General features: G+C 53.5%; 1 protein-coding gene across 3 annotated transcripts; it reads left to right on the forward strand.

The window, feature by feature from the left end:
- The first annotated feature begins 638 nt into the window (after positions 1-638).
- On the forward strand, positions 639-15862 carry LOC119240625 (long-chain-fatty-acid--CoA ligase ACSBG2-like). Of its 3 annotated transcripts, none has more exons than XM_037505192.2 (14): positions 639-839; positions 1124-1243; positions 1987-2213; positions 6283-6371; positions 6905-7025; positions 9552-9632; positions 9755-9907; positions 10041-10217; positions 11955-12136; positions 12230-12487; positions 13745-13962; positions 14251-14390; positions 14980-15226; positions 15605-15862. In XM_037505192.2, exons 2-14 carry the CDS (start codon positions 1231-1233, stop codon positions 15694-15696), a joined length of 1998 nt encoding a protein of 665 aa, XP_037361089.1. In that variant the 5' UTR covers positions 639-839; positions 1124-1230; the 3' UTR covers positions 15697-15862. The 3 variants fall into 3 exon arrangements, with proteins under 3 accessions (XP_037361089.1, XP_037361090.1, XP_037361091.1); XM_037505193.2 differs by having other exon boundaries at positions 13748-13962; XM_037505194.2 differs by having other exon boundaries at positions 6935-7025.
- The last annotated feature ends 918 nt before the right edge of the window (positions 15863-16780 follow it).

Below are 16780 nucleotides of genomic sequence, written 5' to 3' on the forward strand. Positions count from 1 at the left end.
ACGCTGCTAGGGACACTGGTGTGAGTATCTGTTTGTGACCGCATTTCAACTATTTTGGCTGTGTACCCGGAAACAGAATTTCTGGCTCATGTGGTAATTCTATTTTTAATTTGAGGAATCGGAGAGGATTTTAATGATTAGTTTATAATCTCAACAGCATCCAGTATTTGAAAACGCAGCTGTAACCACACCCGGGGACTATCTTCTCTACAGATGATGGAGGACAGCAAAGGAATAACCAACTCCCAGGCGCAGTGACTCAGAGGCCTTTCTGATGTCCTGGCTGCCCAGGTTCTGCGGACCTAACCTTGCTTTCTGAAACGCTGCTTCCTTGGCCTCCGTGCCATCGTCGTCAGCCTTCTGTGCCTGCCTCTTCCATCCCATTACTACTTTTTTAGGGTCCCTTGTAAACTGTCGCATTACGAGCCAACAATGCTGAGCAGTGAGTCTGGAGTCCCTTGAGAACCTGAATCCAAGATTTTCCTGCCACCTCCTCCCCAGGGACTGTCATCTTGGTGATGACCGGCTAGGGAGGCCGGAGAAAGGTCTTCTTGGGTAGATTCCTGCCCCTCCACTCAGTCCTCATGGCTCCAGGCTGCAGAATCTACAGTGATGTCATAAGGATTGGCCACAGCAAGAACATTCCAGGCATCCAGTCTGGAGAGTACTGCCTCTGTGTGGCTAGAGCAGGGGTGACCAAAGCTGATAAAAAGAAGCTGGAGGCAAGTGTGGCCCCACCTTTCTGACCACAGAGGAGGTGGAAGGGGCAGGGAGCCAGATATTTCAGCTCTTCCCAGGGACAAAACAGTCTGCACACAGGGTGCAGGATGGCCACAGAGGTACCAGAACATATTTCTTTACCAACACAGTCAAGACCCCACAGGACCTGGCTCTCGCCACCTGTTTGGTTCTATTCCTCTGTATTCCCCACTTTACCTTATCCTCAAGCCCCAAAGGCCTTCGCCAAGTCACAATGTCCTCTTAGATGCTTCCCCCTCCCTGTGCTTGGTCAGCTCCTACTCCTTCAGACACCTTCCTGGATGCTCCCTTGGTTGTGCCTGCCATGGATGGGCCCACCTGTCCTCCACTCAGCTGTCACTGTATGAAATCTGTCCACTACCAGGAGGCCAGACTCACCCCAGACAGTGAGAACAGAGGCGAAGGAACTCTGGACCCCTGTCTTCAGAGAAGATACTGAGTCCACGGGAGGAGAGCACCCACTGACCAGAAATGAAAGCTGGAGGTTGGGGGACCCTTGGGTCCTGGGTGTGATGGGGTGGTCCTCAGGCCAGTTTGAGGGTGGGGGCCTGGGCCCTCCGGAACTGCCAAGGGAGGCTGCACCAGGTTGGGAGTCTTGAGGCCCAGTCAAGACTGGTTTGCTGTTGGCTTTGGGGGGGCTGTCCCTCTGCCAGATGCTGAACTGGGAGTGAGTGCGATCAGGTGGCTCCGATGGTGAGCCGTGGCGGGTCCTGGGGTTCCACGGGCGGGACACAGTCCTGTTGCTGAGTTGCCTGCTTGGTTTGCCATTGTACTCTCTGGGGGCCGCGCATCTGTCTGTCCAGCTGTCCCTCTGTCCTTCCTGCGTCCCTGTTCACCTGTGTACTTTCTCCCTTCTAAAGCCTGACTCTTTCTGACTGTCTCCACGGCTCTCCTGTCTTCTCCCAACTTACTTCTGGCCCCCTTAGTGCCAAGCCCTGGCTGTGTTCCACCTCTTCCACAGCCCTCGCCCCTCTCTCTCTGCCGTGGGGTTCCCTCTCCTTACTCCCCCAACCTCACGTACCTGTGGCCTAGGCCGCCCTGTAGCCCCACCTGTGCCCCCACTAGTGCCATTGCTGGTGCTGTGCCCTGAGATGTGTGACCCATCTCTGGTCAACATCCGCCGAGTCTCCCCCTCCCCACCGCCAAGCCCTTCCCTCCAGTCATCCCGCCCTCCCTGGCCCGCCTACCAGGCGTCTCCCTTGCCTCAATTGTCCCACCGGCCTGCAGGCCACAAGTACTGGACCGCGCAGCGCGACGGCGAGGTGCGTCTGCACCAAGAGACGACCTCCTTCGCCAACAACATGCCCATCACCGTGCACGACATGTTCAGTAGCACGGCCATACAGTACGCCAACTACACCGCGCTCGGCTCCAAGCACGGGGACACCTGGCACATACTCACCTACATCGAGTACTACGAGCAGTGCCGGCGCGCGGCCAAGGCCTTCCTCAAGGTAGGCGCGCAGCCCACCCCTCCTGCCCCGCTCCTCCACTCCTGCCTGTGCTCCTCCACTCCTGCCTGTGCTCCTCCACTCCTGCCCGGCTCCTCCACTCCTGCCTGTGCTCCTCCACTCCTGCCCGGCTCCTCCACTCCTGTCCGTGCCCCTCCTCTCCTGCCCGTGCGCTCTGTCCACCTGCTCGAGGTCTTCCTTCTGCATCTGGGCACCACCGGGTCACGTCCTGCGCCTGCCCTCGGTTCGGGTCGGCCTGGTCTCTGTGGTCTAGTGTTTTATTTCTTTGAGGATGCCTGAGTGTGGGTTCGAATCCCAGAGCCGCCATTAGCCGCTTGTTCTTGCTCAAATTAATTAGTTTCGCTAATCAAGAAGGATACATTAAAGACGTGTGATTAAAAAAAAAAAAGTTTTTAGCCCCCCTGTGCCTTAATCGCCCCATCTGTATGATGAGGGCTTTGTATATAAATATGTGTATTAAAATATACATTATTAAGATATATAATTTCTGCATGAGCTTATAATTTTCACGTTGAGTAATTAAATTTGCTGTAAAATGTATCGTTTTATATTAAAATTAAATACATAATGAAATAGGATAGCGCCTAGCCCATTGGTTTGCACAAGGATGCAGCACGCGCACGTGCATCCCATCGCTCCGGCTAACCCTCAAGCAGCGCTGACAGTAGCTCATGTTCCTAGGGTTATTAACTTACTGTGTCTTTTCTCCACTGGGTGGCATTTCCTCAGCTAGGTCCTCTCTGACCACCGTGGCTCCCGGCTCTGTCACAGCTGCTTTTAAATTTTTCTGCCCAGTTCTCTTGCCCACCTGATTCCGTGGTTGTGTTGTATTTTTACTGGGTCCGTTTCATAAAGGTGAGAACCCCGCTGCCTTGTTCAGTGCAGGCCCCAGAATTTGGAACAGCACCAGCCCCTCTCTATGTGTTCAATGGATGAATGCGCATTTTTCAGATTAGGAAAGACAACCAGAGGCCTCAGAGAACTCTCCCAGTCAATGCAATAAACAAGGAAATGATGCCACAGGTAGAAACAGTATTTCAGAGACAACTAAAGCATGGAAGAAGGGAAGAGGGAAAATGAACCAGGGCTTTTTTTTTTTTTTTTTTTTTAAACATATGATGTCAGGGAAAGCCTCTCTGAAAGTGTTCTTTTTTTTTTTTCTTCTTAAAATGTATTGCTTCATCAATCATTTACATAACTATAATTTTGGGGGTTAAATTTCACATCTCCATATGTGCACATGCCTCAGTAAAGACTGATATTTCAACTAAAGACTGGGAGTGAGGATGGGCTGAGACCTCTATCTGGGGGGAAGATGTTCCAAGCAGCGGGAACAGCCAGTGCAAAGGCCCTGGGGCAGAAATACAGCGGCTATGTTAGAGGAACAGTGAGGAGGCCAGTGTGACTGGAGCAGAATGAGCCACGAGGAGAGAAAGAGGAGGTAAGAGCAGGTCATTCAGGGACCTGGGGGCTGCGGAGGACTTGAGCTTTTACCAAGAGTAAGGTGGCCCCACCTGCCTCAGGTGCTCACCGGTGCCCTCTGGCTGCTGCTGGTGAGAACAAGCCGAGTTGAAACAACAGTTGAGGCTGAGATGATTAACCTTGTGCTAGCAGGGGAGGGGAAGAGAAGTGAATTTCTTTTTTCTTTTTCTTTTTTTTTTTAATAATAAATTTTATTTTTATATTCCCCATACAATTGCAACCCCCTTATTTTGACCCCAATCCCTCCCCTCCGGCCCCCCACCCCCCATAGAGTGTCTCTGGTTCATAGTTTTTTGTTGATTTTGATTTTCACTTTCTTATAGTTATTCATTTTCCTGGTCCCTTGTTTAAGTTTTCTAGATTCCTGCTATGAGTGAGACCATCCGGTATTTTTCTTTTTCTTTCTGGCTTATTTCGCTGAGCATGATCCCTTCCAGCGCCATCCATGTTGCTGCAAATGGCATGTGTTTATCTTTTTTGATTGCTGAGTAATATTCCATGGTATATATGTACCACATCTTCTTGATCCAGTCATCTATTTTTGGGCATTTGGGTTGTTTCCAAAGCTTAGCTATTGTAAACAGTGCTGCTATAAACATAGGGGTGCAGGTGCTCTTTGGAATTGATGTTTCTGTGTCCTTTGGGTAAATACCTAGGAGTGGAATTGCTGGATCATATGGAAGCTCTATGTTTAGTAGGTCCAGAAATCTCCACACAGCTCTCCATAGTGGTTGGACCAGTTTGCACTCCCACCAACAGTGCAGGAGAGTTCCTTTTTCTCCTCATCCTCGCCAACATTTGTTGTTGCCAGTTTTTTTAATATGTGCCATTCTCACTGGTGTGAGATGGTATCTCATGGTAGTTTTGATTTGCATTTCCCGGATTACAAGTGATGTTGAACATTTTTTCATATGCCTGTTGGCCATTTGCATTTCTTCTTCAGAAAAGTTTCTTTTTAGCTCTTCTGCCCATTTTTTGACTGGACTATTTTCTTTGTTGTTGTTGAGTCTCATCAGCTCTTTGCTGATTTTTGTGATCAGTCCTTTATCATTAGTGTTGGGTGCAAAAATGTTCTCCCAGTTGGTGGGGTTTCTCTTTGTTTTGGTTATTGTCTCTTTTGCTGTGCAGAAGCTCTTTAATTTGATGTAGTCCCAGCTGTTGATCTTTGCCTTCACTATCACTGCTTTGGGTGATGTGTCTGTAAAGATGTCTTTGATGTGAATATCACGTAGTGTTTCGCCTGTATTTCCTTCTATGTATTTTATGGTTTCAGGTCTTATGTCTAGTTCTTTAATCCATTTTGAGTTGATTTGAGAAGTGAATTTCTTGATGGACTGAATCCTTGAGAGAACGAAAGGAACAGAAGATGACTTGTGCTACAGGAGTGATGGAACTACCTTTAGCAGAGGTTGTAGAGGCCGGGCAGGAGGGGATCTTGGCCATGTTGAGCCTGTTGGACGATGGCACAGGGAGTGGGCAGTTGTATCTAAGAGTTTGATGTGGAGAAGAGCTGCTCCATTTGGATCAGCTGAAATTACCTGGTTCTACCAAGACAATGAGTGGTGCGCCCTCTTGAACTTGAAGTTAGATGTGGGTGTAAATACAACTGGCCCTTGCACGATATGAGTGCTCGGGTCCACTTATGCAGATTCTCTTGTAAACAGACAATTTCCACTGCCAGTATGGAAGTACTGCAAATGTATTTTTCTCCTATGAGTTTCTTAACATTTTCTTTTACCTAGCTTTATTATAAGAGTATAGTGTATAATAATATAACATGCAGAGTATTTGTTAATCAACTGTTTACGCTATTGGTAAGGTCAACAGCACTTTAGTGGTTAACTTTTGAAGAGTCAAAAGTTTTACATGGATTTTCTACCATGAGGGGGTTGGCAACCCCAGCACCCCACCTTACACTGTAATCATGTGTGTAGTCAGAGCTTAAGCTAACAGGTTAGCCACCCAGACATTTCATTTAATAAAAGTGGAGGAAAAATTGAAACCCATGTAAGTATCAGTTAACCACAAGGGTTGTTAAACAAGACATTTTTGTTACCCTATCACAGATGTATTCCAGTTGATACCATAGAGAAATATTTAAAGGCTGGGATAAAAAGCCATGCAAATGCTTTTGTGAATAATGCAGGTTATGATAACCCATGAGTCAAATATTCAAATTATCGGGGTGCATATTTTGTTTATATTTTCTCGGGGTTTCTTAAGAGTAGTATTTGAGGTATTATCACTGCTCATGGTGGGGTCTGTCCTGTGCACTGGAGGTTGTTTCTCAGCATCCTTGGTGCCCACCCACTCGATGGCAGGAGTATTCCCTTCCCCCATCATGTCCCCAGATGTTACCCCTGGTGGAGGTGGGGTGGGGCAGAATCCTCCCGACTCCGCGGTCACTTAGAGTGGCAGGATGGGTTATTCCATCAATTCACAAAAGCACAAATGGCCAACAGAAAAGAAAGGAACCCAAGATTCTCAACCTGGGACCCCTGGGGAAGTAGGGGTGGGTAGGTGATAGCTAACCAGAACTGGGTGCCTCACACAGGCCTCTTCTCCTCAGCTGGGCCTGCAGCGCTTCCACAGTGTGGGGATCATGGGGTTCAACTCAGAGGAATGGGCCATCTCCAGCATTGGCGCCATCATGGCTGGGTAAGAGGTGTCTGGTTTCCCCCTGGGTTACATCAAAGCAGGAAGCCACCAGCCCAAGAGACCCATTCTCACCCCCCACCCAAGACTGTTGGGGTCTCATGGAGGAGTCCAAAGAGCAAAAACGTGGTTCTCATTTAATCTTGCTCAGTGGGATTTGTCAAGAACCCAGCTCGTCCTTATGGGTACACGCTATGCTGCAAACTCATATATATCCTGTGAAGCCCAGTTTCCATGTTCCCTCCTCCAGGAAGATTTCTTCACTCCTTGGGGTTCCCCTTCCCTCACTCTTTGGTAGCTCCCTCCCTCTACCCATCCAAACCATGGGGCAACATCTGGAGGGCAGGGCCCAGGCCCCGGCTATTCCTGGGTCTTACCTTCCAAGAGTCTCGCCTCCAAAGAGGGCACCTGTGTCAGGAGAAAACTGCTATAACCTGTGCCCTGCCTGAGGGACTAACTCCCCTTTGGGCAAAACAGGCCTCCCAGGAGCTCTGAAATTCTCTGGCAGGCCCTCACCTCTTGGGTTCTGATTCCAGAGGCTTCTCTGTTGGCATGTTGTCCACCAGCTCCCCCAAAACCTGCCAGGTCATCGTCGAAAACTCAGAGATGGACATTGTAGTGGTGGATAATGACAAGCACCTGCAAAAAATCATCCAGGTCAGTGACACCTGGGCCTGTGGGAGTCAGGAGGGCATTCCCGGTGGAGGCATAACTTAGAAACAAATCCAATAATTTTGCAACACATGCATGACCAGTAGGTGGGGGGGGATGGAGACCAATGAGCAGCATGCCCACCACCCACTGCTACCCACGGCCGGGAACTGTGGCTTCCGGGCTGGTACCCTGGGGCAGTTCCTGCCAGGTGAGAGTCGCCACTGGCTGCCTCCCCTGGTGCTCCATCCTGAGCGTGTCAGCGCCCACCCAGTGCTGGTTCTGGGCTGCCCCTCCATGCACCCCAAGTTGGACTTAGCTCTGCCTACTGCAAGCAGGGCCACTCCCACTTCATCATCATTGTCGTCATCATTATAAAATGCACAGAATATCCGCGTTACTATGTTAACTGTTCTAGTGGACATTTCAGTGGCATTTAGTACGTTTACAATGCTGGCGTCTGTGATCTCTCTCCACTTCCAGAAGATTCCTCTAAAAAGGAAACCCTGGCCCACTGGCACTCCCTCCCCCTTCCTGGTACCCATGAAGTGATTTTCTATCTCTCATGAATTTGCCTGTTCTGGACATTTCATCTAAATCGGCCCCACAGCAGATCCTCTTTTGGGGGGGATGCCGAATGTCCTCTGGGTCAGAGGTGGTTCTGGTAGGCTCTGTAACCTGCTGACCTGAGCGCCAAAGCCACCTTCCCTGACGCTCAGATCTAGGGCCAGTGGCTTGGTGAGAGGACCCACTGGATGGGTTTGGGGCTGAGAATGAACTAATCAGAACTGGAATGGGGAGCCGGCAGCCTGGCAGTCGCCGTGCCAGTGGTGTCACTGACAGGATCATCACTCCTGTTTGACCTCTGGCCCTCAGCCGCAGACCCAAGGTGGTGGAGGAACGGGGAGAGACTCAAGGGCACAGGGGATAGAGGTGAGCATAGGGGTCATGCCCGCCTGTATTCGGGCCCCCCATGCTCGGGCCTTCCCTTCTCCACCAACTCAAATTTTAACATGCAATAAATCCCATGTGCTGTTGAGGACATGGAGCAAGTGGGGTGCTCCTTCTGACGGAAAAGCAGGCTGACGCCATCACTGGAAAACACGGCGGCTTCTTCTACAGTCAGCGAATACCCGCTGTAGGGTCCAGCCTTCCAGCCCAGGGTACACGCCTGACGTCACTCCTCTCTGTGAATGTCCACGGTGGCTCGTGATTGCTGAGAACTGGAAACCACCCCGATATCCTGCAGTGGGGAGCCAGTCGTTGATCTCCAGGTTGCATGAACAAAGGGTGGTCCGTCCGTGCCATCCAACAGTAGAGAGGACTGGAGCCCTGAGCGCAAATGCCATGGCGGCATCGCCAACGTGCTGCATGAAGCAAGGCAGACACGAGAGCTTCGCTCTGCGCGATTCCGGGTAGAGAAGCCCGAGACAACGCCAGGCCGTGAGACAATCACAGCAGAGGTGTCAGGCTGGGAGGAGAGGCCTGGGGGAAACTCATCAGGGTGACAGATCGTCTGTATCTTGACTATGATCACTCCCCTGCGGCTCGGGAGCTCAGCAAGGGGTGTGTGTGTGTGGGGGGGGGTGTCCTGAGAAACACATTGTAGCTGATTCCGTTCTGCAAAGGTCCGGGTGTACTTGGACGAAGCCAGATGCTGCAGCCCCCACGCCTCGGCCAAGGGCAGCCCGCGGGGCCCCTGCCGTAGATGCAGCCCCTTGTCCGCTGAAACGCTGTTAAGCGATGCAGGATGGGGCATGTCTGTCCAGGCCCAGAGAACCCTCCCCCGAACAAGGTGGCCTTTACTGCGTAGAAATGATTCCTCGATAAATCCTAGATGCTGCGCTCTCGGCGGGAGCATGAGACGGTGCATTTCTAGTTCTCCAGCCAATAGCGCGGCCAGTCCTCAAAAAATTAAAAAACAGAATGCCCACGACCCAGCACCCCCGGTTCTGCATATATCCCCCAAAGAAAGGAAAGAAAAGCCGTGTTTTCCTCCTCATGTCCAGAGCAACATTATTCACTTTAGTCAAAAGCTGGAAACAACCCAAATGTCCACCCGGGGACAACGGGACCCACAGATGATGGTCCATCCGTACCTGGGGGTTATTCCGTGCTGACCCCTGATGCCAGGAGGGTGGGTGGGCCTGGGAAACAGGGCCCGTGACAGGGACACACGAGGCTGCGGGAGAGAAGGCAGACACACAAGCCTCACGGCGGCGAGGCCACTGAGAGATGTGAGCAGCACAAGCGCAGCCGCGGGGACAGACCAGCAGGTTGGTGGAGGCCACGGGGTGGGGGTGGGGAGTGACTGCTAATTCGGGTGAAGGAATGTTCTGGCACCAGAGAGCGGTGACATTCGTACAGCGTTGTGAATGTACTAAATGCTTCGTTGAAAGGATTGAAACAGTACGTCTGTGAGGGTTTTGCCGTGATAAAAAGAACCCTGGGGCCTCGGGAGGAAGTGCTGCATAGGTGGGGCTTGGGGCTCACTGTGTTCTGCCGCTGGCTTAGCGTTGGGGTGTCTGGCAGATAAATGGCTTCTTGGGGCGCTTCAAGGCCATCATCCAGTACAAGGAAGAGACCCGGACCCAGCTGGAGAACCTGTATTCTGTATGTCCTCGCGGGGAGGGGAGGGTGGAGAGGTGTGTTCCTCAGGATGGCGGGGTCTGGCTCTAGGGTGCCATGGATGGTCCTCCGGGGGCCCCTGCAATCTCAACCCCACCCCTCTGCAGTGGAAAGCGTTCTTGGACCTGGCAAACAGCGTCTCGGATGACACTCTGGACCAGATCATCGACTCCCAGAAGCCCAACCAGTGTTGTGCCGTGTTCTACAACATGGTGACCACCACGGACCCCCCGAGGGCCGTCATGATCAGCCATGACAATGTGGGTCCCAACAAGGGGCGGTGCAGGGGTGGGGTCAGGGGGCTTTGTGGTTCCATGTCTCCTCTGGATGGCAGAGCTCTCCTTGGGGTTGAGAACAAAAAGACCTGGAGGTGACAGCTAAGGTGCCTTGCAGATCACCTGGACCACAGCCGCTACTGCCCAGAGCCTGTCCTTTAAGAGCCCCGCCGAGGGGCAGGAGGTCCTGGTGAGCTACCTCCCTCTCAGCTACATGAGGTCCCAGATCTTTGACCTCTGGATCCCCATCTCAGTGGCTGGGGCCCTCTATTTTGCCGGGAAGGATGCCCTCAGGGTAAGCAGCGCCCCCGGGGCCCCACTGCCAGGGGCATAGGCAAAGTCAGGAGGGTGGCTGGTCGGGGGCCACCCTGAGCTGGGGAGGGGAGCTCAGCGCAGACCTGGAATCCTCTATCTGCACCCCCACTGGCTGTCTGATCCCAGTCCTTGGCCTCTCTGTGCCTCTGTTTCCCCATTGGCGAAGGGCTTGCAGCAGACCCGGGGGATGGAGGCACATGCCATGCCTGTCAGGGGGGAAGCACCGCCTGTGCAGGGAGCAGCATCGGGTCGTTGAAAGTACATGAAGCGGCAGACCCGACAACCCGAGTGCCACAGTGCGGGCCATCGGGACAGCAGGACGCGGTTCAGCCCCAGTGAGGACGGACCTTCTGACCCTGCCCTGGTGTGCCCGGACCTTGAGGAGGCTCAGGGCACTAAGCCAGACACAAGGACAAATCCTGGGTGACACACTCACGGGAGGCCCCAGAGGAGCCACAGCCATAGACAGGACGTGGGTGGTGGTGCCAGGGCCGGGGGTAGGGAGGGGTAGACAGAGTCTCAGCTGGAACTCTGGGAGCTCTGGAAGTGATGGAGGGGTGGCTGCACGACAGCCTGAGTGTGCTCAGTGCCGTGGCGCTGGCGGTTAGGAATGATTACCTTGGCACGGGGATGTGGATTTTACCACAGTAAAAAATCCAGTACACGTCAAGGTCACTAACATACACCGGGAAACATCCGCCATGGCTGTGTTCACCTCTGAAGTCAGAAAATCACGTATTTCCTAAGACAGAGGAAATAGGGCAAATGATGAACGTTATTGATAGAATTTCCCAGAAGTCCCGCTGCCCCAGCCCCGGGGCCTGCGCGCTGTGAAGGGCCAGGCAGTAAGTGACATGGGTTCCTGGGCCAAGAGGCTAAACAGGCTGCTCCTGCAGGCGCTCAGGGACAGAGCAAACTCTGCAGATTTCTTCTTGAAAAAGACAAAACTTTATGGTAACCAAAAATTGAATTTTTGAAATATAGTTCTTGAAATTCTTAAAAACCATCTGAAAAATGTAAAAACCATCTCAGGCCGTGGGGTGGAGCTTGCCGGCCCTGGCCCTGCCTGAGAACAGCTGGTCTGTGGGCGCCTGGGGGGTTCTGCTTTGCCAGCAGCTCTCAGTCTCAGGCATTCATTGTGATGTTTTGTTGTGGTCACCGAGAAGTCTTTCTAGGGAACTAAGAGTATCTGAAAATAATGACAAAGCCAGAGTTTGTCTGTCCCATCCCTGCGCCTCCTATTCTCTCTCCCCCCACCTTTTCCTCTCTGTCTCTCTCCTTTTTCTCTTTCTGTTCTTTTTGTCTCTCTGTCTCTCTCCCCACCCCCCTTATCTCTTTCTGTCTCTCTGTTCTGTCTCTGTGTCTCAGAGTGTCCCTCCACCTCTGTCTCTGTGTTTCTCCACCTGTTTCTCCCTCTCTGTCCCTTTCCTTTACCCCCCTCCACCTCTGGGTCTGCTCAGCATCAGCGAGAGGGTGGACTCGACCCCTCTGTGTGGGGAGGGCTGAAGCTCACAGGCGAGCAGGGGTGCAGACGGGTGGGTGGGAGCGGCTAGTCCCCGTCCCATGGCGCTCCCTCCCAGCTCCCCCCATGCCTCTCAGAACTCTGCTCTAGCCTTGGCGGGAGGGAAGGCTTCAAAGCCCAGTCCCAAGGTGGGTGAGGGTGCCGTGGCCCACCTGCCCCAGAGCTGCTGAGGACGGCTGGCCTGGCATAATGCAGGGCTCCCTGCTGGACACCCTGCGGGAGGTGAAGCCCACCTTGTTCTACGGAGTCCCGTGGGTCTGGGACTGGCTGCTGGACCAGCTGAAGACCAGCCAGCTCTCCTCCGCCCCGTTCCGGAAGAAGATCGACAAGTGGGCCATGCAGCTAGGACTCAGGACCCTCAAGAGGCAGATGATTAAGTGAGGCAGGGGCCCTGGGCTGCCCAGTGTGGGGAGGCCCAGCAGCCCCGGAGGGTCCTGACGCCCAGCTCTGCTCCATGTCCACTTCTCAAGGCAGATGCATCCACAGGTGTGCTTGCGCCTGTTCAGGAAGCTGACCTTCTATCTGGCCGAGAAGCTGACCTTCAACCAGGCCAGGAGTTTCCTGGGCCTGCACTACTGCCGGCAGCTCTTCAACATGGGCATGGGGCTCGCCGGGACCACCCTGGACTACTTCCTCAGTCTCAACATGCCCATCTTTCAGCTCTACGGCACGCCTGAGTGCACGGGGGTGCACACGCTCTCCACCCCAGGGCACTTCCGGCTGCTGAGGTGGGCCCGGGAGAACTGCTGGCTGGGAGAATGGCTGGTGGACCTCAACCCCCTTCTATGGGATTGGGCAGGTGGGGGGCTTGTGTGCTGCTGTCACCCCACTGTTGTCCCCCCCACCCCCAGAATGAGCATCCAGGTAGTGGAGGTGAGCGAGCCAATGTGGCTTGGCCATAGCCCCTCTGGTTGGTTTTTTAGTTTGCCAACCATTATTTTCACTAATGACTGATAATTTTTGACACCCTGGGCCAGTCTCGCGACACAGCTGTCTTTGCTGTGTAAAATGGACACCTCAAATTTATTAGTTTAGAACAACCAACATACAATATCTGTCTGTGGGTCAGCCCCAAACTGGCAGTCAGGGTTCCTCGTGCAGAGGCATGACTGGGGTTCCAGGAGACACTTCCAAGCCAGCAGCCTCAGTTCCTGGGGGCTGTCACTGGGAGATGTGGGTTCTGGGCTTCAGGGCCTGCACGTGGCTGCTTGAGGCCCCTCAACATGGCAGCTGGTTTCCCTCAAACCAGAGGCACAAGTGAGATCAAGATGGAAGACGCACCCCCATTTAGGATTAGGGTTGCCAGATCCAGCAAATAAAAATACAAGGAGAACAGGGAAATGAATTTCAGGTAAATGACTTTTACCAAAAAATGTGTGTCCTTTGCAATATGTGTATATGAAAATAAAAATTTGTTTGGAATCAAATTGAACCAGGCACCTTGTATCTGAGCTGGTAACCCTACTGGGACTAAGCTCGCCTCGGTGCGTGCAGCGTGCCTTCCAGCTCCGAGGCCCCTTCCTGAGTCTCCAGGCAGCGTGGAGGAAGTTGGGTGGAGATTCATGTTGGGGCATCTGGGTAGGAACCTCAAGTTTCCAGTGTCAAGGCACCGGCTCCCTTGTGTCCAAGGAGATGAGCAGGGAGGTAAGATCTCCGGATCTTGCCCAGGTTGTGTTCACTGCTCTCTCTTGTACCCAGGGGCCTTCAGCAACAACCAAGTCCACCCAAAGGTGTCTGAATCTGTGTCTGGCCCCCTGTGCTCATCTGAGGATTCACCGTGGCCAGGGCTGGGTGTGCCGTGTCCATGGACCCTAAGACGTTGGCTTTGAGCCAGGACCCAGCCAGCCCCCTCCTTCTTAGGGGTTCCATTTGCCTGGATGGGACCGAGAAGTCCTAGGGTCTGAACAGTTGTGTGCATGGGGGAGAGGGGTGGTGAACAGGGGGTGTCTAATGTCCTCCTCCCTGTCCACTGCCCCCCGCCCCAGTAGTGGGAAGGCTCTTCCTGGTGCCCACACCAATATTCAGAAACAAGACCAAGACGGCATCGGGGACATCCACATTTGGGGCCGCAATGTCTTCATGGGGTACCTCAATGATGAGGAAAATACCCAAGAGAAGATTAACCTCCAAGGCTGGATGCACACGGGTGACTTCGGTCTCTTGGACGCTGACAATTTCCTCTACGTTTTGGGCAATGTCGGGGGTGAGTGAGACAGGCCAAGAGCTGCCTCCTGCTCTGACTGGGCCCCGCGGGGCTGCCCGGGACAGTGGCGCGGGCTGTGCACAGCTCAAGGAGGAGGGGCAGCTGAAGTTCAGCTCGGGGGAGAGGGCACCTTCCTGTGCTTGGGCTCTGTCTCCAATGTTTCCAGGGGTCAGCCATGGGCCCGTCGTAGTGGGGGAGCTATCTGAGGATGACACCCCACCCAGGCCTCCCCAAGAGCAGACTTGCCACTGCTTTTCAGAAACACCACCTGTCCCTTTCCACATGCAGACATCATCACCCTCAGCTCAGGCGAGAAGATCAACCCAAACCCTATTGAGGAGCGGGTGAAGAGGAACATTCCCATTGTGCGATACGTCATGCTGGTGGGCCAGGAAGCCCCCTACCTGTGTGCCCTGCTCACACTCAAGGTACCTCGGGGTGCTGTCTTCGAGTCTCATGGCGATCCGGGAGGTCGGCAGGAGGGGGTTTCCATGTCGGCAGGGGAACCAGGCTGGGAAAGCAGAGGTGGGTCATTCAGCACCAGCTCCTGGGTGCCATGTCTGGGGCACCACTATGTCCTATTGCAGGGGGTCCCCACCACCCCTGAGATACAGCCGGTTAGGCTGGCCACTGAAGGGAAGGGAGCCCCATCACAGCAGCATCTCAGATCTCCCTGGTGACCGTTGTGCTTTTGGGGGGCACGTCCTCTCCCCCCACACCCTGGGTGGAGGGACCAGTCCCCCCGTCCTGTGGGAGGCCATGCGGGCCCTGGTCTTGACCAGGGGGATGGACCTGAGGTTCTGGCCCAGGCAAGCAGCACAAGCTCTGGGCAGGTGTCTCCCTGGTCAAGCCGACACTTTCTGTCTGCACAGTGGGGGTGAGGAGCCAGCACCCCTGCCTACCCCGGGTTTGAGAGTGATGTGTGAGCTGCACTCCATGTGGGCAGCTGGGCTTGGTGCTGCTGGAGGGTGCAGGGGCAGTGTGGAGACTGCCTGACTGCTGGTCCCCCGACAACAGTGCCAGATCAACACACAAACAGGGGAGCCCCGCGACTCCCTGACCAGCGAGGCCGTGGCTTGCTGCCGGCAGCTCAGGAGCCAGTCCACCAGGCTGTCAGACATCATCTACTACCGGGACCCCCTGGTCTTGGACTTCATCAGCCAGGGCATAGATGCTGCCAATGCAGAGGCCACCTCGGACAGCACCAAGATCATGAAGTGGATCCTCCTGGACATGGACTTCTCCATTGCTGGCGGGGAGCTGGGTGAGTGGACAGGCCTGGGGAGGTGGGGAGGCTCCGGCTGGGTCGCTTGCACCGGAGACCTGGGGTCCTTGTTACGATGCTGCTTCCGGGTGGGCACTCCTGGCCTTTCTAACCTGCACCTCCCATGTTCTCACCGGCAGCAGAGACTGCTTCTCCACTGACTGGTCCATGCACAGGGTTGGAATTCTCCGGGCAGCTTGGGGCGGGCCTGGTGTACCCTTATTGGGGGTCCTCCAAGCCCCCTGCTGGTCTAACACCAGTCACCTCTCTGCATCCTTGAAATAAACTCAGCCCATGGATCCCTGGTTCTGTGGTGATGCGGGGGGCCCCCTGGAGGGATGGCGGGAAGTTGCCATCTGGAAACTGACTTTATTACAGGGCTCAACACAAAACTGAAGAGGGCCATTGTGGCCAAGATGTACCAAACTGAGATCAAAAGCTTTTACAGCGAGGAGAGTTTGTATAGCTGAGAAAGACCTGTGAAGAAGGCCATGTGGACCCCCTTCCCTCGGGGAGGGTCTGTGACCCCTGCCCTTCCTCTCCTTCTGGAGGGGAGGGGACCCTGCTCTGAGAGATGCGCCCAGTGGGGGAGGAGCATTTCACATGTAAATGTAAAAGAATAATAAAAGCAATTTCACTAAAGTGTGGATCTCAGCCCCACCCCAGAGGACACTGGGCAATGTGGGAAAACATTTTGGGTGTCACAGCGAGGCCGGTGAGGGGTAGAGGTCAGGGATGCTGCTCAATACCCTACAGACACCCCCTCCCATGATGAAGAATTGCCTCAAAGTGTCAGTAGTGCTGAGGTGGGTGGGGGGCTTCACATTGAAGGCTCCAGAAATATTAAAACTGGGCTTCTTTTACTTTACAAAATATATTGTTTAAGAAAACTGAAGGGATAGCTCTTGAGAGGTGTGCGGAACAACTCACTGTTTGTATCACTCTGAGGTGCATCCAAGGAAGGGAGGGCCTGAGATCAGTCCCCGTATATATATATATATATATATATATATATTGAGGAGACTGGGTTCGGGGGGTCTACCAGGCCCCAGAATACTTTATCGTTTCCCTCCATATTTTCACACACCAACAGGGTTCCCATATAAGAGGGGTTCTAGAAGGAAAGAACTGCAAACCTCAGATCCCATAAAAGGTGTCTCTAGGGAACACCATGACAACAGGGGAGACAAAACCAAGGATGTCAGAAGCAGTTTTAGACTGTGGTCCCTCCAGGTACAGCAAGCAGAGAACACAGCCGACCTACAGCCAGAGCAACAGAAGGTAACGGCCTACTTACCTCAACTCCTGTCACCCACGGTAGTATGCCCAGTTTTTAAACCAAAATTATACGATATGCTAAAAAGTAGCAAACAGCCCTGAGAGACAGAGAGGGCAGGGATCAGAGCCAGACTCAGCCATGACAGAGACTTGCCATTAGCAGGTTGTGGATTTAAAACAGCTGTGATTAGCAGACTGCAGCTCTATTCAACAACATGCAGGAACAGAGGGGTAGTATCAGTGAAGAGATGGAGACTAAGAATCAAAAGTAAATGC

This window comes from Talpa occidentalis, unplaced genomic scaffold (genome assembly GCF_014898055.3).
Source record: "Talpa occidentalis isolate TD23 unplaced genomic scaffold, MPIMG_talOcc4v2.1 talOcc4.12, whole genome shotgun sequence".
In the NCBI taxonomy this organism is placed as follows: domain Eukaryota; kingdom Metazoa; phylum Chordata; class Mammalia; order Eulipotyphla; family Talpidae; genus Talpa; species Talpa occidentalis.